This window comes from Myotis yumanensis, unplaced genomic scaffold, assembly GCF_028538775.1.
Source record: "Myotis yumanensis isolate MYYU_CA2020_CCGP unplaced genomic scaffold, mMyoYum1.0.hap1 SCAF_2, whole genome shotgun sequence".
Lineage (NCBI taxonomy): Eukaryota > Metazoa > Chordata > Mammalia > Chiroptera > Vespertilionidae > Myotis > Myotis yumanensis.
In genome coordinates, this window is record NW_027223753.1 from 17,666,372 (window position 1) to 17,688,966 (window position 22,595).

The 22,595-nt window shown below is 39.2% G+C and overlaps 1 protein-coding gene and 1 pseudogene across 3 annotated transcripts in view; one reads left to right on the forward strand and one right to left on the reverse strand.

Moving 5' to 3' along the window:
* EYA3 (EYA transcriptional coactivator and phosphatase 3) overlaps positions 1–22,595 on the reverse strand; it is a 104,793-nt gene that overhangs the window by 38,689 nt on the left and 43,509 nt on the right. For 2 of the 3 annotated variants that reach the window (XM_070404502.1, XM_070404503.1), the window contains exons 4-7: positions 19,472–19,551; positions 16,713–16,779; positions 12,116–12,252; positions 6,331–6,468 (exon numbers count right to left, since the gene is read on the reverse strand). In XM_070404502.1, the coding sequence (XP_070260603.1) occupies positions 6,331–6,468; positions 12,116–12,252; positions 16,713–16,779; positions 19,472–19,551 (422 nt within the window). The remainder of the gene's footprint in view (positions 1–6,330; positions 6,469–12,115; positions 12,253–16,712; positions 16,780–19,471; positions 19,552–22,595) is intronic. The other variant, XM_070404504.1, reaches the window with a different exon arrangement.
* LOC139001687 (major facilitator superfamily domain-containing protein 8-like) lies at positions 20,968–22,524 on the forward strand (annotated as a pseudogene).

Sequence of the window (22,595 nt, forward strand, 5' to 3'; positions counted from 1 at the left end):
TACTGTATCTTAAATAAATAGGTCTCCAAAGATATAAAGAACATTAGCAAAGGAAGCAAATACTAGTTTTGCTTTTTTACATGCTATATCATAATTTAGAATTGATTAAACAGTTCAAATATTTTTCTGTTTCGACTTGGGTCTTCAACTATTCCTACTAAAGTCCTAGAACAGTGGTTCTCAACCTTCCTAATGCCGCGACCCTTTAATACTGTTCCTCATGTTTGTGGTGACCCCCAACCATAAAGTTATTTTCGTTGCTACTTCATAACTGTAATTTTGCTACTGTTATGAATCGTAATGTAAATATCTGATATGCAGGATGTATTTTCATTGTTACAAATGGAACATAATTAAAGCATAGTGATTAATCACAAAAACAATATGTAATTATATATGTGTTTTCCAATGGTCTTAGGCGACCCCTGTGAAAGGGTCATTCAACCCCCAAAGGGGTCTCGACCCACAGGTTGAGAACCGCTGTCCTAGAAGGATACATATACTGGTTCATACTAATGATACCAATAAAGTCAGAAGCTAAAAACCAAATGACTGTAGTCCCATCTTTTCTGGTGTTGAAAAATGACTCACCTATAACATGGACTATTGACTATCAGTAGAAATAACAAGAGCTCTGGTAAATCCACGTGTAAATCCTACACTATAGTATTTATTGTCACTTGCCCCAAATTATGCCTTTCCTGATGCAGCATAATTACTTTGAGAGACAGATGGTCCTCCAAATTTAAAGGTATTTGAAATTGCTTATTGGGCACTACTCAGTGAAATTACTGTGATCAACAAACACAATGGCATTTAATGATTTTCTGGCCAGGTAAAAATGTACCCTATAAGTTAGACTGCCTATCTTGAGATAAGGAATTTGGGTAAGTTTTTCATGCCTTTCTATCACAGATTCCATTAGGGTTTTAATCAAATCCTCAGTGACTAGTATTTGCCACAGAAATTTTTTTTCAGGCGGACAATGTAACTGAGATTGAGGCAATGGTCCTTAGTTCCTCTCACTTACTTATCATAAGCACACGTAAGCCTGGTTCCCATTGCAGTCACAAACACCATTGAGTTCAACATCAGGTAAACCTGACTATCTGACTACCTACCCCATTAGCAACAAAGTCCTCTACAGGGAATGTTAATGGGCAAATTTCCATTAAGAATAGGGCAAGTAAAGAAATGCAGCAGAATTTCCAAGTATTGGTCAAAATCAAAGGAAATTTTTTATCCTTTTCCTTAAGGAAACTCTGCTTAGGAGAAAGTCTAGAAAAGATTAAGGTAAATATAAGGAACAGCTAATGCTGCAATGCCAGCTTTCAAATGAAGAACCAGGACAAAGAAGAGTTAAAGTAATTTGTCCACAGTCATGGAGCTAGTGGTAGATATTAAGATGATTAAAATGGGATCTCCCAATTCTTTGTCAGTTGCAGATTTATAAACCAAAGCAGGAGTAATAAGATATGCAATAAAAGGTACAAATTTAGAGGATCAAGTAAAACTCAAGTGGTAACTCCTATTAATATATATCTAAAGGCTATTAGCTCTCCAAATGCCAATGGCATAACCAACTGTTTTTTGGATAAGTCTCCACCCCTGTTTTGACAAGGGAGCTGTGAACCCATCTATAATAATAAAAGTGTAATATGCTAATTGGACCGGACAGCGGAATGACCTTCCAGACAATGCCGGGGGCTGCGAGGACTGAGCCCCTTGCACGGATTTCGTGCATCGGGCCTCTAGTAGAAAGATAAAGCATCTGAGAACCATGCCCCACTAGAGGTCTAATTAGAGAGCTCTAATCAGAAGACTTTGATTATAGAACTGTGAGAGGCAGCGTTGAATTAAGTGACATTGCCCCAAAGCTGGAGGGTTAGTGGCACATAAAAGTTGCTGCAAGATTTAGTTTCTATTCACCCCTTTAATTTTATATATGTTTCTCCACCACCCTTGCTCACCCTGGCCTTTTCAAGTTACTCAAAACAAGAGAGGATCTCTACCTGGATTGTTCTCCCTGGCCTGTCCCTCTCATCCTCCCAGCATGATAGCTCCTCCTTCTCAGACTCTCTCTGACCCTTCTATTGAAACTACTCCTTTCTTGTTTTCCCAATCATAGCAATCTATTCTTTATTCCTTTCAGAGCACTTTTCAAAAATCTATTTACTCGCCTATTTTCTATCTCCTCTACTAGTCTGTAAGCTCCATGAAGGCAGAAGCTTAAGATATTCATTAATACCAATATCTAGCAAAGTGCCTGGCCTACAGTAGGTGATGCTCAGTAAGTAGTTGTGGGATTCATTTATAACTTGTATACATGTGTAACTTGTAGAATTCAGGTATAGGATGTCAAGGTCATCAAAAACAAGGAAAGTCTGAAAAACTGCATAGTCAAGAGAAACCTAAGGAGACATGACAAAGGAAATGTGGTATACTGGATGGAATTCTGGAACAGAAAAAGGATATCAGGTAAAAACTAAGGAAATCTGAATAAATATGGACTTAATTGGTAATAATGCACTAATATTGGTTTATTAATTGTAACAAATGTTCCTTTCTAATGTAAGATGTTAATAATAGGGGAAACTATGTACAAGGTGGGAGGATAAATATAACTCTCTATACCATGTGCTCAATTTTTCTACAAATCTAAGACTATTCTAAAAAATAAAATATATAATAAAAACAAATCTGGTCAATGAAAGACTATTATGTATTACCAACAACATCAGGACGCAAAGACCTTCATTAAAAGTCAAGGATGAGTTAAAATTAAATCTGAAATTTCTGTAATTAATTTTGCCACTTGAATATTAATCATTTAATCCATCTCAACTGAAGAAAATAACCAGATATTGGGCCATAAACAAACAGTGTAGGAAAAAATTAATATAAAGAAGCCAGATCTACTTAATGAAAGGGTTTTCATAAACACTGAGGTATAAATAAAGGTTTTGATCAGAGCTGATGAAGCCAGAAGAGGAATTGAGTTTTTGAGATCATTTTACTAACTTCCCAAAGGAAGAAAGGCTGCTGTCAATGATAGAATGCTTTGGGTAGAATAAGGAGATATTGTTGTTTTGACCATTAACAAAAAATTGCCCTAGCCGGTTTGGCTCAGTGGATAGAACATCAGCTTATGGACCAAAGGGTCCCGAGTTCATTAGGTCAAGGGCAGGTACCTTGGTTGTGGGCTCCTCCCCGGCCCAGGCCCTGGTCAGGGCTTGTGCAGAAGGCAACCAATTGATGTGTTTCTCTCACATCGATGTTTCTCTCTGTCTTTTCCTCTCTTTTCCACTCTCCCTAAAAATCAATGGAAAAATATCCTTAGGTGAGGATTAACAAACAAACAAACAAACAAAAAATCAATACAATGCTCCTTGTTTGTATTCTATGGAATGGCTGGGTAGTCACATAGTGGGGAGGAAGAAGCCTGGACAGCTAACACTAATTGTTCATGCTAACAGAAATGAAAAGTGGGGGTGAGGAGAGTGAGTGGAGAACCCAGGTCATTTAAATGTTCCAATACCCATATTTCATTTTAGCCCACTGTTCCAACTTACTTTCTACAATTTTTTTCCTTCAAAATAAGTGACAAAAAATACCCAAATAAAGTTAATGGTAAACTACTTTTTTTTTTTTAATTAAAAGTTTTTTCAGCTCAGCCAGTTTTCTCAGTGGTTAGATCATCAGCCCACGGACTGAAGAGTACTGGGTTCAATTTTGATCAAAGGCACATATCTGGGTTGTAGGCTTAATCCCTAGCCCCAGTAGGGGTGCATGTGGGAGGCAACCAATTAATGGGTCTCTCTCACATTGATGTTTCTCTCACTCTCTCTCTCTCCCCGCCTTCTTTCCTTCCACTCTTTCTAAAAAATCAATTGGAAAAATACCCTCAGGTGAGGATTAAAAAATAAAATAATTATTTTACATTAAAGTTGACATTTAATTTGGTGAACTTCTGCCTTAATTTCTGTGCCAAAGTTCTAATGAATAATACAATGGACCAATAAGTTAACCAGAAAAAGGGATGAAAAATAAATTTAGATATCTGCCACTACAGGTTCTTAATTAAGAGAGAACTGATATTGATACCATAACTTCAATATTAAATATCATATATTTTCAATCATAAGTAACTCATGCTCTGTGGTCAGACTGCCCAGCTAACATCCTGACTTTATTATTTACTAACTTTGTGACCTTTGACAAGCCACTCTGCTTTTTCTGTGTCTTCTGTTCCCCTTCTTTACAATGAAATAAATAATAGTACTTCCCTCAAAGTATACTGTGAAGATTACATGATTAACACTTATATATTGTTTAAAACAATGCTAAGAACATAGTAAGCACTTAATAAACACCAGCAATGATCATTATAGAAAAATATGAGGAAACCAAATTAATCTATCAAAAGGGGGGAAAATGTACTAACATATAAGTTAGGATAGTGGTTAATGGAATTTAAAGGATATTTTCATGACCTTTTATTTATTTATTTTTTTTACTGCCCTTGACCGGAATCGAACCCGGGACGCTTGAGTCCACAGGCTGACGCTCTATCCACTAAGCCAAACCGGCCAGGGCTTTTCATGACCTTTTAAAGCAGCGGTTCTCAACCTGTGGGTCTCGACCCCTTTGGGGGTCGAACGACCCTTTCACAGGGATCGCCTAAGACCATCGGAAAACACATATATAATTACATATTGTTTTTGTGATTAATCACTATGCTTTAATTATGTTCAATTTGTAACAATGAAAATACATCCTGCATATCAGATATTTACATTATGATTCATAACAGTAGCAAAATTACAGTTATGAAGTAGCAACGAAAATAATTTTATGGTTGGGGGTCACCACAAACATGAGGAACTGTATTAAAGGGTCGCGGCATTTGGAAGGTTGAGAACCACTGCAAAACAATGAGTTCTAAAAGACCTCCAAAGGTGGTTCCTCTTTTTTAAAAAGAGAGAGAGGTATAGCTATTAGGTTCCTCAAACTTAAGATACAACTATGGAGAAATGGTGGTTCTACACCTTGGGAGAGGGCTAGTAATATAAAAAAAAAAAGAGTATCCCCTTCTTTTCTTTCACGACCTAGGTGTAGTCATCAGGGATATGCCCCTTTAGAGGGACTTGACAACTAGATTTACCTAGTTGGACCCAAAAGGTCTACTAACCTAGAGAATACTTTATAAAAATCAACTGGGATAGATGGGAAGATAGACAAACAAAGTCATGCTCTTCGAGTTTTTTCCCTTCTGGTTTGTTCTGTTTAGAAAGAAAGAAGGGGAAGGGACAAAGAAAGAAAGAAGAAAAAATAAATAAGAAAAGAGGAGACTCGGTAAATAATAGAGGGTAAAGGTAGCTCAGAGCAACGTCTTAGGACGTAGTGACTGGTTCTGTTCTCAATGGACCAAGCAGAAGTAGTTCTCAATCATTTAATTGAAAACAGTTAAAACTAACAATCAAAATATTTTGTTTGAAATAATCCACACCAAAACATTTTTCATCATCAAAGTTTACATCTTAAGAGTACCTCAAACCAGTTTTTGCTGTCCTGCCCTTAACCCTTGGGCACCCATTTTATAAGGAATAAAATGTAAAAGCTGGGAGGAATCAGGAAAAAGGAGGCAGATGAGAAGCAAGGTACATGGACATTAATTCCCAATCTGACATTAATTTATCATTGATAAATTACATGCACTGGATTTGGATGGGTTGGGAATTAATTCCATAGTGTCTTTTGAGTTTTTTTGTCCTCATTCCTAATAGTCCTATCATACTTCTAACCTTTTAGAGAAAGAATTTGGGAAGGCAGAGATGTTTAATGCTATGCTTCTCATCATGAAATAGAAACAACTTTTTGAGCAACAAAAATCAACAAAAACCTCTCACTAAGAAGTGATTGTAAATGGTATGATAAAACCACAGCAGAAAAGTGGCACACATCTCACAAAGCAGCACTCATCTCACAATCCACTCTATTTGGACTTTATAAATAAAAGTCAGTTCTAACCATAGAGTCCTCTGCTTATTTATAGGACAAAATGCCACTGAGAACAGACTGGGTTTCTGAACACCAACATGCAAAAGGGAAAGCTTCAATTCTACTAAGCAGTTCACATTAAAGGGTTAAACTACTTACAAACCACACTCCTAGGTTCTGGTTTGCCTAACACAAAAAGCATGCACAATGGCACATATACTCCCCTTTTCTTTTAGAAGACAGAGCTCCTATTACACTGGAGATACAGGTAGACTAAAAACAAAAACCAACAATAATAAAACATACACACACACAACCATGCCTATTTACCTTGAATGGGATAAGAATAATGTGCTGGGCTTGGCTGGCTTGTGGTTAACCCTGTAGTGCAGGTAAGAACACTGTGTTGACTTGGAGGTGGAGTCTGAATTAAACCACTTTCAGGTTTCATACCTGGCCACAATGCACCTGAATCAGATAAATTGGACCAATTACAAACAATACATTGGGACTGGGGAGCCTGGTCATGCTTTTAAATATCAGCCAGTAGTTTAAAATCTAAATCTTAAAAGAAAATAAATTTGCTTGTAAGAGAAAATTACTGATTCTCCTACTTACACTGTACCACAAGCAAATATAATTTCAAAGAACTAGGGAGTGGGGCCATGGAAACAAAAATCTTATCAAAACCCCAATAATTATATATAAATATTTTCATTTCAATGATTGGGGGGAATTTATCAGGGTTAAAAAAAAACAGGGGCTACTGACACCCAACCAGAGTATTTGATGTAGAGTGTGTGATGTCCATGTACAGCAATAAATCATTTATCTGCATTGTCAAAGTGGGAGACATTTCACATAAGTTTAAAATTCACTTACCCATTAAAAAAAGCACCAAATTTTTCTAAAATGTATTAAATACTTCTCTGCCTTCTTAAGCTGGTTATTTTGTTACCTTTGTTTCTTCTGATTAAGAAAGACACATCTGCTTATTTTTATAAATTAAAAACATTACAGAAATATGTAACTTAGAAAAAACAGTCATATGTAATCCCATCATCCAGATTTAACCACTATTAAGTTTGCAGAAAAGTCACTCAGGTTTCTCCTATGTACTTACTAATCTTTTTTCTTATTTTTAATAAAAATTTAAAAGATGTTATACATACTGTTCATAATTTGCTTTTCCACATACCTTTAAGAGACATCATTCCATGTCAGAACATATAAATCTATCTCATACTAATAAACATCATAGCTATTCATTTTTATCACAATGCTCCTGAGTGGCAATCTTTCTAATATATTTATCCTAGAGGACTGGTGCACGAAATCTGTGCAGTGGGAGAGGGGGGAGGAGGTCCTCAGCCCAGCCTGTGCCCTCTCAGTCTGGGAGCTCCCAGGGGATGACAGACTGCCATGGAGGTGCGAGAGGCTCCTGCCACCGCTGCTGTGCTCGCCAGCCATGAGCCCGGCTTCTGGCTGAGTGGCACTCCCCCTGTGGGAGCGCACTGACCACTGGGGGCAGCTCCTGCATGGAGCAGGATCAGGATGAAACCGGCTCTCCAACATCCCCTGAGGGGTCCTGGATTGCAAGAGGGCGTAGGCCAGGCTGAGGGACCCTACTGGTGCATGACTGGTGCATGACTGGTGCATGACTGGGGCTACGGGAGGTTGGCCAGCGGGGGAGGGACAGTGGGAGGGCTCCAGGGCGTGTCCAGCCCGTCTCTCTCAGTCCCAATCGGCTGGACCCCAGCAGCAAGCTAACCTACTGGTCGGAGTGTCTGCTCCCTGGTGGTCAGTGCACGTTATAGCGAGCGGTTGAGCAGCCTTAGCATATAATTAGCATATTATGCTTTGATTGGTTGAATGGCTGACTGGAACACCAGACACTTAGCATATTAGGCTTTTATTATATAGGATCTCTTCCTGCCTTCTTGGCAGGGAGGAAATAGTGAACATTCCTTTAGATTTTTATCAGAGTTATTTCTACAAAGTTATATATATTACAGAAACAGGTTATTGTGACATATGAAGACATTTGCTTAATACTAAATAGAACTCAATTATGGTTCTATGATTTTTAGATACTTGTATCACTGTTTTTTCTCTGTGATCTTTCACTTCTTCACAATCTCTTATCTCTGATTGTATCAATCTCCTTTTCATTTGCAGTAACCTAGGAAACCATAAACAGAGCTTTGCTTCTTACATGAGAGCCCAAGGATGTCCTTTATGAGTGAGTTGTTTTTGTGATAATTTTGGCTATGCAAAAGGCTATTTATAAAAAAACTTACTGTCTGGTTATTCACTGCGTTCTGAATAGCTACAGTGGCTGGATCAGTGTAGTTGAAGCTGAGAATTTGGTTTAAGAAGGCTCATCAATCAAATACATTCAGGTAAGAAGTCAATACCAAAATCAGCCACAGTTTCAAATTCAACATTAACTCATTTCATTTACTCATAATCTGATAAAGAATTTATAGAAATATAGTAAGAACCTCTGCTTCACCAGGGCACTGAGATATTTTAGTGCAACTCGGATCTGTAAAATTTGTTGAAAAGTAAATATAAGGATAGTACAGAGAGAAGTAAAAATCTTAAAAGGTTGACGGACATGGTAATTGCCTTGAAGCATTAAAAAAACAAAAAGCCATATTATTTTCTTTCCTATTAAACACATGAAATGACTTATTTGAGGAAATAGAAGAATATCTACATCTCTAGCACGAATTAGAACTGCCCCCGCAGCCTCCAGTTCAAGATCATTAAAAAACTCTTGTCCAGGTTAGCCACAGCTAAAGTTCTTGCTATATCTAATTTTCAATAAAAAAAAATTTGAGAATATTATTTTTAAAACATTTATTATATGAAATTTGGATATTAGTACCATGATTCACAATTTCTAGTAAACATATTGCTATTTCAATGTCATAATAACTTTCAGATTTATTGTAATCAATGTTTTTTTCTAAATGGGTTCTGAACCAAAGGTGTTGGATTTGTGAACATGTTTATAATTATACTGTACTAAAATCCTATCTTATTAGTAAAAATAATATTAACTGAGAATCTTTTGCTAGCCTCATTATTTCATTTTTTTTAAGTTTTAAAATGTAAAATGCCTATAAACTGTTTCTTTTTATAAGGTTAAAAATTAGGGCAAAATGTCCAAGATAAAGGAATAGTTAGTTGGAGATTAAAAATGGCGGCAGAGTAGGAGGATGCTGCATGGTCATGCTCCCAGGAACAAGCTGGAATTACAACTGAAATACAAGAAGGCTTCCTGAATAATCAACGGAAAACTCACAGGAGAGAACCCTGATACCCAAGGACCGAAGGTGGAGCCAGCATAGAGACTGGTAGGAGGGGCAGAGACGTGACCCACAGAGGGGAACTGAAGTCCCAGAGAGATATCTCAGCTGGTGGTGGAGGGGGAGGAGGTGCCACTGAGAATTCTGGGATCTAATACCGGAGCTGGGCTCCCCAGCAGAGAGCACCAAACTGAGGAAGGTATCCACATAACATCAAGCTGTGAAAAGCAGTGGGGTGCTGTCTGCCAGGGAGTGGCAGCTGAAAGTTCAGGCACCCTCTTAAAGGGCCAAGGCACAAACATTCCCTGTGGAGCCACCCACCTTGTACTCTGGCAGAGGGAGGGTTAAGTGGACTGGAGCTGTGAGAGCAGAAGCCAGCACTGGGGACTCGGGGGACAGAGCTCAGAAGGCAGACACCCCAAGTCTCCTCGGCTCAGTCATTCCCTCACACAGCCACATAGACATCTGCCTTGCCTGGGGGGGATAGACATCTGCCTTGCCTGGGGGGAAGACAGTTGACACACCCTATTGGAAAACACCTTGCCCTGAGGCCGCTTAAGAGATTGAAAGTAACAATTCGAAGGAGTAGCAGCTGCTAGTGTACCCCGGCCCTATCCAAGGAATAGCAGCCTCCTGATCACCACACCCTCTGTCTGAGGAACAGCAGCTGTGTGTGAAGCCTCCCCTCACCAGCCAGAGGAGCCAACACAACTGTGAACAGCACTCACCAGAGGAGCTGCTACCAACTGAGGAGCAGCTGCTAGCACAACCGCCCGAGGAGCAACCGCAGCCCGAGGAGCCACTGCCACCCAAGGAGCAGCCACTGAACGACTAAACATCTAGATATGGCGGTATGATCAAACATGGGTAGACAAAGAAACCCCCAAAGGAAAGAAAACTCCTGGGAATAGGTAATAAACAACCCTAATATACCTATCATGAGAGAGAGAAAAGCAGCTAAGTGATACAGAGGCATGCAACATGACAGAAAAAGAATTCAGATTAAGGGTGCATAAACCAGATGGAGGAAAAAATCAACAACTTATGCAAGAAGCAAGAAGAAACAGATGAAAAAAATCAAATTATGTAAGAACCAAGAAGAAATGAAGAGTGATATAGCTGCAATAAAAAACACCATTGAAAGTTTCAACAGTAGACTAGGAGAAACGGAGGACCGAATTAGCAAATTAGAAGACAGGGAAACAAAACACACCCAAACTGAACAGCAATTGGAGAAAAAAAATTAAAAGACAGGAATAGTTAGTTTCTAATGTTTTTGACCAGAAACACGAAGTACTTAATACATAATTATTTTATGAAGACAAGAGTAATAAAAGACAATATGGATACTGCCGCCAGGATTACTGTAACCCTGTGTTTAAGCATATAAGCATCTTCCTTCAAAGGCACCCTTCCAAGAATTCCAAATAACAGTAGTATGATTTGATCATAGAGCATTACTGCCCATAGCAAATGATGAAACAAAATCTTCATTTCCTGACCACTAGTCCACAGTTGTATGCCTACAACTACAAAGCTTCTTAAGTCATTTTAAGCACAAAAAGCCTGATGTGGAGCAACAGCCAGGTCTAACAATGGGAAAGGAAGTCTTTCTCTGAGTGCCATCCTCCTGCTGCCCCACACTGGGGTCTTACCATAAACTTTACCCAAGTCTCTGAGCACAAATATGTGTCACTATGGGTTAGTCAATAACCGAACTAACCTGAGCAGTTCAGTTTATAGTAACACACAAATGTAAGATTTTAGTATACTGGCTGAAACTGACAGGCATGTAGGCATGGATTACAAACTCAGAAATAAGAGCATTTCTGTTTCTCTCTTCTTGTGAAGTTACCAACAAGGACTATCATGAAACATAACCCTCAATTTTTTTCTAGTAGTTATTAAGAGCCAAGGAATGCCTAAAAGAAGGAGGTCACTATCATAAAGATTAGCCAAATGGGCCAGGAAACGTAGCAATGTAGAAACCAGAAGCAGGCAACACGAATACATCCATAATCTGTGGTGATCTGTTGAAAGATTTTCTAATTCCCAGCTAGTTTCAGTAGAGGCTACAGAGATAGAATTTTATTAACATATTGCATATTTTAAAATAATACAATAGTCTCTCATTTTTTTTTTTCATACCAGTTCAAGGAAAGCAGGGAATAGGTAATAAACAACCCTAATATACCTATCAATTTACATACACAGAAAAAAACCAGTGCAGATATCAAGTGTACAAAGAATCTCAAACTGTCTTCTTGTAAATCATTCTAATTTATAGTTCATGTCCAAGATGCCTATAACCGAAGAACAAAATTTTCTATGCATATAAGGTTGTATAAAATTGGGGATTTCCCCAAATATAAGACATATTCAGATTGCCTGGCTTTAGCAAACCAGTCACCTCAAAATACATTTATTATGCTTACTTAACCAAGGTACCATGTTTTATATAAAGTAACATCAATAGTAATGTCTCAAAGATTTTCCACAAATACTTTAAGAATCCAGGTTTTATAGTGAAGACTTAGTACCTTGGAAATTTGGTAGCTAACTTTGATAGATAAACAAATGAGTACTGAAAAATCATGATTTTATATTACATGCATCACATATGCTGTTGGGAAGTTGCAAACCCAACTTCTATTACACCTGTAATTGAGTAGATACTCTACAAAGAACAACTCATCTCTCCGCTTCCTGATCAACCATGCTTGCTTTTTGGGAAAAAATCAGTTTCTGGGGGATAAAAATCAATTTTCTTAGAAACTGCTTATAATAAGATGCCTTACCAAAAGGAGGTAGTCCATACGTTTGGGTTGCCTGAGGGTAGACAGCATACGGTTGAGATTGCTGTAGTGTCTGGTACTGAGTCTGCCCAGGATAAGCAGTTTCCGAAACAGGAACTGAGAGGATATGTGCATAAGGTCTAGAAAGGTTCAAGAAAACAAAAACTTGCATGTGTGATTTATTTTAGTAATGAAAAATAGGAGAAATAGCTAATACCACTAAATGCCAAGAATCAGTAATGAGGAGACTAACCTTCCACAAAATGTCTCTGACTGTGGTCAAAAAGTAGAGCTAATATTTCCTTTCCAGGTTCTACTACAACCTACCTAAGAAACAATTTTATGAAAAATTTATAATTTTCAAATATCCTCCAAAAATATATATATTTTTAAAAAGGATGGGTTAAACTTGTTTATGCCCTTATGTCTACATATAGAACAAAACTAAACTAATAGAAAATTGGATAGAACAGGCTTCACAACTGGCTCTCGTTCTTCACCCAGCCTTCTGGGCCAAGCTAATGTTCTTTTAAAAATATTTTTATTGATTTCAGAGAGGAAGGGAGAGGGTGAGAGAGATAGAAACATCAATGATGAGAGAATCATTGACTGGCTGCCTCCTGCACACCCCCTACTGGGGATTGATCCTGCAACTCGGGCATGTACCCTTGACTGGAATTGAACCCAGGACCCTTCCGTCCACAGGTCAACGTTCTATCCACTGAGCCAAACTGGCTAGGGCCAAACTAAAGTTCTAAGAGGAAAAGTGGGGCTTAGAAAAGAAGGTGAGGCTGGTAGAGACAAGGCAAGGGAATAGGAATGGGCTCCAATATTGTCAGATCAAGCCCATAAAACAGGACCTAGATAATAAAATATGGGAAGTCCCAGATAGGACTTGGAATTTTCCCACTGATATTTAAGCCAGAGTATACTGCTACTAAATGGTGCCAACCACATCAGGTTTAACTAGGGATTTGAATGCAGCAGTGAAACTTCCGGTAATATATACTAGCTAGATGACCTCACATTCCTTTTTCATCTTTTGTGTTTTTTTTTAATCCTCACCCGAGGATATTTTTCCATTGATTTTTAGAGAGAGTGGAAGAGAGAGGGAAAGACAGAGAGATATATTGATGTGAGAGAAAAACATCAACTAGTTGCCTCCTGCACAAGCCCCAACCAGGGCCTGGGCCAGGGAGGAGCCTGCAACCGAGGAACATGCCCTTTACCAGAATCGAACCTGGGGCCCTTCAAGCCACAGGCCGACGCTCTGTCCACTGAGCCAAACTGGGTAGGGCTGACCTCACATTTCATTCATGCAATAAGATGATCCCACATTTTATGCACTGAACTTTTAAGTAACAGTTATATTATATGGTGAGTTATGCTACACTTACAAGAAAAAGTATTTCCTGTACCATATGAGTAATAATGATAAAATACTGGAGGGAAGCGTTGTTTCAGAAGGCAAAAAGATTCTTTTCAGGTTTGGAGGAGAAGAAAACGAAGGAAGGCTATAAAGAAGTGGTATGTGAACTGAGCATATATAGAATGTGCAGGAGAGGTAAAGAAGTGTGTTCTAGGGAAATAGAAAAACTCTGGAAGAGGTACACAGGAAGGAAAGCAAGGGCTTCAGCCTGCAGGAAGCATAGATTATATTAAGGGAGGTATATATCGGGAAGGGAAGTAGTGAGAGAGAGAAAAAGACAGATAGCCAAGACCTTGAATACCAGGCTAAAAGAGTTCAGACAAATCTGAAACAAGTGGGAGTCACTGAAATTGTTGAGCAGAGTGACAAGATCAGAGTTGCTCCTTAATAAAGATTAGTTTGGCATTGCTCTGTAAATGGATTAGAAGAGAGAAAAACGAAATAGAGGTCCAGTTTAAAAAGTTATATAGGAGCTCTGAATTAAGATAGAAGGCATATGTCAGGCCTGTGTTGCTCAGTGGTTGAACATCAACCCTGAACCACGAGGTCACCAGTTTGATTCCCGGTCAGGGCACATGGCTGGGTTTCCGGGTTCGATCGCCAGTTGGGGGCATGCAAGAGGCAGCCAATCAATGACTCTCATCGATGTTTTTATCTCTCTATCCCTCTCCCTTCCTCTCCTTCAAAATCAATAAAAACATTAAAAAAAAAGATAGAGGCATAGTTAATAAGGTATACTAAATCTTTTTTGAATAAGTAAATGAATTTGGAATATGCAATATATTCCCATCTCAGTGGATTCTAAGAGACTAAATATGAAAATTTCTATTCTTTTTAGCCAGATCTGAGACCAACAAATAATTCAGGTTGTAGCTATTAATCAAATTGCATGGGGAATTATTTAAAATCTTAGTGATTAATCTCCAGATATACCCTATTTAATATAGTGTCTTTACAGCTCAAAGTATTTTGTTAACTCCATAATATCTCAGAGAACAGGTTTAGTTATTTCACAGAAGAAAACCACATGAAAATGACTGGCCCAAGTATGCTATTAGTGTTAATACCAGATTAGAATTTGGAAAACTCATTGAGTTAACTTTTTAATTAGTGTTATTTTTAACTGTTGCAAAATCAAGGTACAAAGGGGCACAAAAAAGGAGGGAAATGCCAGTTTTCTTTTTACAACAGTCCCACAGGCATCATTGATCTGCTACAAATTTCTATGAATCCTGCATTATGTAAGCACATAGGAATATATCCTCATTTAATAAGCACAGCTGTATGTATTTATGTATACACTAGAGGCCTGTTGCAAGAAAAGATTCGTGCAATAGGCTTTCCCTTCCCCTGGCTGCCAGCACCGGTTTTCCTCCGGCACCCAGGACCCAGGCCTTCCCTTCAAACCTTTGCTACCCCGCCCGGCCGCCCCGGGTTGGGTCGCACACGGGACGCCCACTACCCTGGGTCGCAGATAGCAGGCCCGAATGGCAGCGGGGCAGGCGGGATGGCTCTGTCCCCACCCTGCCTGCAGCATGCAAATTAGCCATCTTTGTTGGCGGTTCATTTGCATATTGTGCTAATTAGCCAATGGGAGGCGTAGTGAAGGTATGGTCAATTACCATGTTTGTCTATTATTAGATAGAATAGGCTCAATATCAATGCACAACTGGCAGCTTGGCATACACAATGTTCTGCACCTAATTAGTCAGGAGATGATTAACTTGGTGGATTTTAAATGCTGATCTTAACCCCTCACAGGCTGCTTCATAGTGACTTCAATCCACTAAACCTGTCTAACTTCAAGTTCACTTCTACTCTGAGGATAGTCCTAAGACAAGAAACTGAACATAAATAGGTTGAGAAGTCCCAGTATGAGGCTGGCTTGAGCTATTTTTATTGATCTGTCTATCAAGGTAAAGGAAACAGAAAATGATCAGAGGTTAATCAGTAATATGCTTTGATCACTAACAGTATTTTTCATTTTCAGTGCCTATTTATTTAGAGCGGGAGTGGGGAATCTTTCTTATGCCAACAGCTATTTGGATATTTATATCATCATTCACAGGCCATACAAAAATATCACCTTAAAAATTAGCCTGCTAGCCCTAGCCAGTTTGGCTCAGTGGATAGAGCGTCAGCCTACAGACTGACGGGTTCCAGGTTCAATTCTGGCCAAGGGCACATGTGTGGGTTGTGGGCTCGATCCCCAGTGGTGGGCGTGCAGGAGGCAGCCGGTCAATGGTTCTCTCTCATCATTGATGTTTCTATCTCTCACTCTCCCTCTCTGAAATCAATAAAAAAATGTTTTTTAAAAAATTAGCCTGCTATATTTAGTCAAAAATATAATTAACTCACCCCTGCCTTGGCAGGGTCAGACTAAACGATTTTGAAGGCCTTATACAGCTTTCGGGCCAGATGTCCCCCACCCCTGATTTAGAGTGAGCTCCTGAGTAACAGTGATCTGTTTCAGGCAACCATCTACTTTTTAAAAGGATATTATAGCCCTGGCTGGTGTGGCTCAGTTGGTTGGAGCATCATCCCATACATCAAAAGGTGGCAGGTTTGATTCCTGGTTAGGGCACATACCAGGGTTGCAGGTTCAATCCTCAGTTGGGGCGCATATGGGAAGCAGCTGATCAATCTTTCTCTCCACCGCCGCCCCCCCTAAAATCTATAAAAAGCATAACCTTGGGTAAGGAATGAATGAATGAATGAATGAATGAAAAGATATTACACAGACTCCATATTTGGAGGAAATAAAAAAATTGGAGTAAGGCCCTAGCTGGTTTGGCTCAATGGATAGAGTGTCAGCCCTCCAACTAAAGGGTCCTGGGTTCAATTCCGGTTAAGGCCACACACCTTGGTTGCAGGTTCAATTCCCGGCCCTAGTCAGGGCAAGTGCAGGAGGCAACCAATCAATGACACATCAATGGTTCTCTCTCCCTGTCTCTCCCTTTCCCTTCCACTCTCTCTAAAAAAAAAAAAAAAAAAATCAATGGAAAAATATCCTCGAATTAACAAGAACAACAACAAATTGGAGTAAGGATTGAGAATGAGAGAGGTGAAAATAAATTAAATGTCAACTTACCGAGTTAAATATCAAGTTAAATTTTGCAATTAACCTAGAGAAAAAGCATACATATTTTTAAATAATTATATTCAACTTACTTTGCAGAATACATTTGTGAGGTATAATCATTGGATGAGCGAGGGATGTAATCGGTACATGTCATTACTGAAAGAAAGACCAGGTAAAAAGTTAGAACACTTCAAAAATGAGATGGGAAAATTATATCTCACTGTATAATGTTTCAAACTAAATTACAGAATACAGACTGGACATCAGAAATTTAGAAAGACTAGTAGCAAATACCTCACTCTCCAAATAACAGATTTAGAGACGTTTAGACAATAAAAGAAGCTAGAATGTGAGAGGTATGGAAAAGAGTTGAAGGTTATTATCAATTGATCTTTACCTTCACCCTTCCTGATTTAAAACCACAGATGGAGCACCCTAAGCTCTTAGCTGTGCCTATAGGCAAACTTAAAAAGTAAGCTCCGTATCTAAAAAACCACATTATACTTCTTCAGCTTATTCATTCTCTGGGTGCTGATTCTCTATTTTGGCCATATGACTGACTTGCAGGAAGACAGATTTAGGGGGAAATACCCAATTTTATTAGAAAATTGTTGCTATCACCATGTATAGTCAGCAGCAGGGAGGATGCAAATATGCTTCTATATTACTATTTTTTCAGCTTTGTGGTTTTAAGGTTTTAACTTTGGAAAATCAGAGACAGACCTGAGGAACTCATGTGATGCTCTGATAACCTAGCAAGTAAATACACTTTCATAGCTAGTATCCTCTTAATCCTCATGACTTTATCTAGAATAGCTGCTGTAAAGGCTTGGCCCTCATGATTTCATCTTGGATAAATGCTATAAATATTCAACTCAAGTTGACAGATAGCAAAATCCTATTCATTAGGCACTACTTCAGCTGTAGAATGAAACATCATAGAGCTTGTACCAGGCTCCTGAACTGTTCAAGAACTTCTTTCAACATCTATAAATGAGGTTGCTTTACTATAAATAGGGACTAAGAGTGAAGCAACTAAATTTATGTCAAGCTGGGATCCCTGAGTGTCTGAACCAAAAAGGGAACTTTGGTCAAGAGCAGATGAGGAAAATGTTCATGCCCAATAGTAATGACAAGTCAACATCTGTGAGTTTATCATAGTAGATCTTGCCCATTGCCACTGTTCAAGGTCTTTAACAATAATGACTAGAAACTTATAGATTATATTCATTCATAATCATTTTGACAGAAATCTCAATTAGATCTAAAGTTCTTACTATCTATCACAAAGAATGTAGGTTCATTTGAATTCTACATGATAGTTCCTTCTGTGCTGGCAAATACTTTCAAAAACCCAAACATTTCTCTTCCTTTGATTTAACCCTGTGAGTGCCAACCAATATCCCAGGAACTATGGTAAAATTGCCAAGGCATTTTTGCTGATTTTACAGCAGTTTAGGAAAAAAATTATGAATCGCAAGTAAATGAAGTTACATATTCAATATCTTCCACAAAATCGTCATCTTCACAGCAAGAATTGACATATTTAGCAATATCATCATCACTGATAAAAGTAGACTTAGAACTGGACACTGCAGGAGGAGCGCGGTAGCGCTCCCGGCACTTTTGGCGAAAGACAGGAGGAGCGTGATCTCACTCCCCGGCACTCTAGGGGTTAAGTTAATTCTAGAAGAGACTGACAAAATATCCTAGGACAGTGCGGCAAACAGCGGCACCTTGAGTGTAGCTCTTCCACAAAATACCACGTGGGAGCGCACGTACAGTACGATTAAAACTTCGTGACCACACTGAAGGGGCCAAAGAGCAGCATGTGGCTCTCGAGCCGCAGTTTGCCGACCACAGTCCTAGGAGATTTAGGCCAATTTTTATTTTTCTAGAGAAAGAATAAGCCTTGCTCTTCACAGTATTTGGGAAATATAAAAGGATTATAAAGAGTCAAGGCATACTCTGCTGTAGAGGAACAACAATGGAGACAAGTTAAAACCTTGAAGTATATTCTGAAGGTAAAACTAGCAGAACATTCTGATGGATTAGTGTGTAAGGAATGAAGAAAACAGGGAAAAAGAGACAATTTCTAGGTTTTTCAGCTTGAGCAACTGGAGGGATAATGAAACCACTTCCCAAGATGGAAAAACCTGGGAAAAGAACAGATTTGATGGAGGCTAAGGGAATAAAAAGCTTCCACACATTTTAAGTATGGCTTCCCTTTTGGAGCAAAGTGGAGATGTCAAACAGGTAGTTGAATACACAAATGAAATCAGGGGAGAAGTTGACTGGAAATATACTAATGCATGAGAGGATGCGGAAAGAGAAAAGACTAGAAACAAATCCCGAGGGCCCACCAACATTCAGAGTTCAGACAGCGAACGAAGGGTCAGCAAAGGAGAAAGGTGGGAGAATAGTAGTGAGAAGCAGGGTATGAACAGAGAAATGTCCACTTAAAAGAAAATTAAGAGAAATTACGAAAGGTAATTTGCAGTTATTGAAAGTTACTGATGGCCTTGACAAGAGCAATTTCATTGGAAGAGTGGTAATAGAAACTAAATTTGAGAGGGTTGAAGAGTGAATGGGAGGTGAGAAACCAAAGAAGGGCAATTCTTTTCAGAGGTTCCAATGAGTCAAGGAACAAAGAGGAGATCTACAACTCATGGGGGATATAACACACACACACACACACACACACACACACACACACACACACACACGAAGGAAAGTCTTCTGGACATCCAGGACAAACAAGGCAATCAGTGGAGACCAATTATAAAAGAACAGCATCACCTGGTTTATAGGAATGCCACTTATGCCATGCAGAGAATTTGGTACTTACTTTCCTCTGACATGGTAAGGTTTGAAGCAAGGCTTGAAGTTTCAGGTTTCTGATCACTGACTTCGGGGTTGCTTACTTGACTGTGAGAACCAAAATGAATATATTAGCCCCTGATTGACATATTCCATTGCTAAAAGTTATTAAATCAAACCCATTTCTTCTGAGGCTATACAAGAAAGAGGCAAAGTAAGTCATCTTCATGATATCCTTATTCTAGGTTTTTAGCAGCTACCTGAAGAGCAATGGCCAGGGTTAGTACCCACAGCATTCTACAGTTCTTTCTCATATCTGTAGACCCCTTCAGTTTTTATATCACTCAGAAATTCCAGCTAAGTCACAAGCAACTCAGATTTTCTCTGAAGACAATGTGGTAAAAGAAAAACTCCACAACACCTAAAAATGCTTTAAGACAATGGTTCTCATAATAACTTGAGACGTTTTTCAAGTTATACATGCTTGCTTCCAAGAAGGTGTTCTGAACCTTAAAATGGCTCATTCCATGGTATTCCTCTTCTCCCCCAATTAAAAAAAGAGACAATTTTTAATTTGTTATTATACCCAAGAATGAGCAACATCTTTTTCTTTTTCTTGTTTAACTTAAAAGAAAATTAAGAGAAATTACGAAAGGTAAATCATATAAACTGGGAGGACAAGTCATTATGTTAGACACTTTAGTGTTGGGAAGATTCTCACTGGAATTCTGAAATGGAGATTATACTAAATGGAGATGATACATCACAATGTCCTTCCTCTTCCTTCTACCGGACTTTCCACTCTCCAATCTTACCTCAACTACCCGTACAGCATAATCCTTAGGAGTACAGATTCTCAAGCCAGACTGCTTGAGTTCATATTCCATTCTGCCAAAGCTAGCTTTATGACTTTAGGCAAGTCACTGAACTTCTTTAGTGCCCTGGTTCTTCAACTGTCAATGAAGAGTAGTAATAGAACCTACCTCATAGAGTTGTTATAGAGATTAATGAGTTAACATATAAAAGTACTTAGAGCCCTAACCAGTTTGGCTCAGTGGATAGAGCATCGGCTCCCGGACTGAAGGGTCCCGGGTTCGATTCCGGTCAAGGGCATGTACCTTGGTTGCGGGCACATCCCCAGTAGAGGGTGTGCAGGAGGCAGCTGATCGATGTTTCTCTCTCATCGATGTTTCTAACTCTCTATCCCTCTCCCTTCCTCTCTGTAAAAAAGTCAATAAAATATACATATTTTTAGAAGTACGCAGTGCAGAGACTAGAACAGAGTAAATACAATATAACTATAGCTAGTATTACTTATATTATAACTTCTCCCCAGTCCAGGCATCTTTCCCACATTCATGTTCCTAGAAAATCTGCTTTGCAGCTGGATTGGTCTGACAGCAACTGTGTAGGATGTGAAGGTGCCAGAGGTGTCGCGAGAGTTAGCCTCTCACCTCCTTGCTTATAATGTTATGTCATATACATTATATTCAAAAATTCTGGGACCAAAATCTCAGGGTAACTATGGTGGGCCTGGGGGTTCAGGCTGAGCAGGAGCCGTTCTTAGACGACCGCACACCCGGAAGCAGAGAATGGGATATTATAGAAACTGAGGTGCCTTATGAGAGCCGATGGAGGTCTATTAGGATTCTGTATCTTACTATGTTTCTCAGCAGTGTAAGATTTTCTACTGTGATAGTGTCAATATGGTCCTATCTCCAAAAGAATGACCAGGCAGCTGATCCAATTTTTGGGGCTGGGTTATTGCTTCATTTAGTCTTGGCCAAATGGTAGCTTCACCTATATTTGGTTTGTGATCTAATTATAGACCAAGAAATGAACCTCTCATTGTCTCCATCTTCATTTCGGTGGCAGCCAACTGCCTCTATGGATATATGCACGTCCCAGCTTCTCATAATAAATACTACTTGTTAGCTGCTCGTGGACTGGTGGGATTTGGAGCAGGAAATGTGGCAGTTATTAGATCATATATTGCTGGTGCTACTTCCCTTCAGGGAAGAACAAGTTCCATGGCAAACACAAGTGTAATGTCAAGCATTAGGTTTTATTCTAGGTCCAGTTTTTCAGACCTGTTTTGCACTCATTGGAGAAAGAGGCGTGACGTGGGAGACTATACAGCTTCAGATAAACATGTATACAGCACCAGTTTTACTTGGCGCCTTCCTCAGAGTTTTAAATATTATTCTGATCCTTATTATATTAAGAGAGCAACATGTGGATGACTCAGGACGACAGTGTAGAAGTATTAATTTTGAAGAAGCAAGTACAGATGAAATTCAGGTTCCCCAGGGAAGTATTGATCAAGTGGCTGTTGTGACTACCAATGTCCTGTTTTTCATGGTCCTATTTATCTTAGCCCTTTTTGAAACCATCCTTACTCTATTAACAATGGATATGTATCCCTGGACTAGAGAACAAGCTGTATTATGTGATGAAATAATACTTGCTGCTCTTGGAATTGAGGCCGTTATTATTTTCATGGGGATTAAATCACTTGCCAAAAAGATTGGCGAGCGTGCTATTCTGCTGGGAGGACTCCTTATCATATGGGTTGGCTTCTTTATCTTGTTACCTTGGGGAAATCAATTTCCCAAGATACAGCGGGAAGATTTACATAATCATTCAATTTCTAATACCACATTTGGGGAAATTATTATTATTCTTTGGTGGTCTCCAAGAGAAGATCAGAGAGAAGGACCAACCGGTTGCCCAACTGAACAGGCCTGGTGCCTCTACCCCCCATTATCCATCTGGCCCAGTTCCTCACATCAGCTGTGTTAATTGGAATAGGCTATCCATCCTGCAATGTTATGTCATATACATTATATTGAAAACTTCTGGGACCGAAACCTCAGGGTGTGCACATGGGCTGGTTAACAGCTTCTGGAAGTGCAGCACGTATTCTTGGACCTGTGTTCATCAGTCAAGTGTATACTTCCTGGGCCCACAATGGGCATTCAGCCTTGTTGTGGAATAGCTGTGCTCACCATCATACTCCTGGGAGTGGTTTACAGGAGACTCACTGCTTTTTCTGTAAGGCATGGAAGGATTCAAGAGTAACCTAGCTAACTAACACTGGGATGCACAGTACTTGCTGTGTGGACTTCCTTTACTAAGGCTCTGCTAGACAT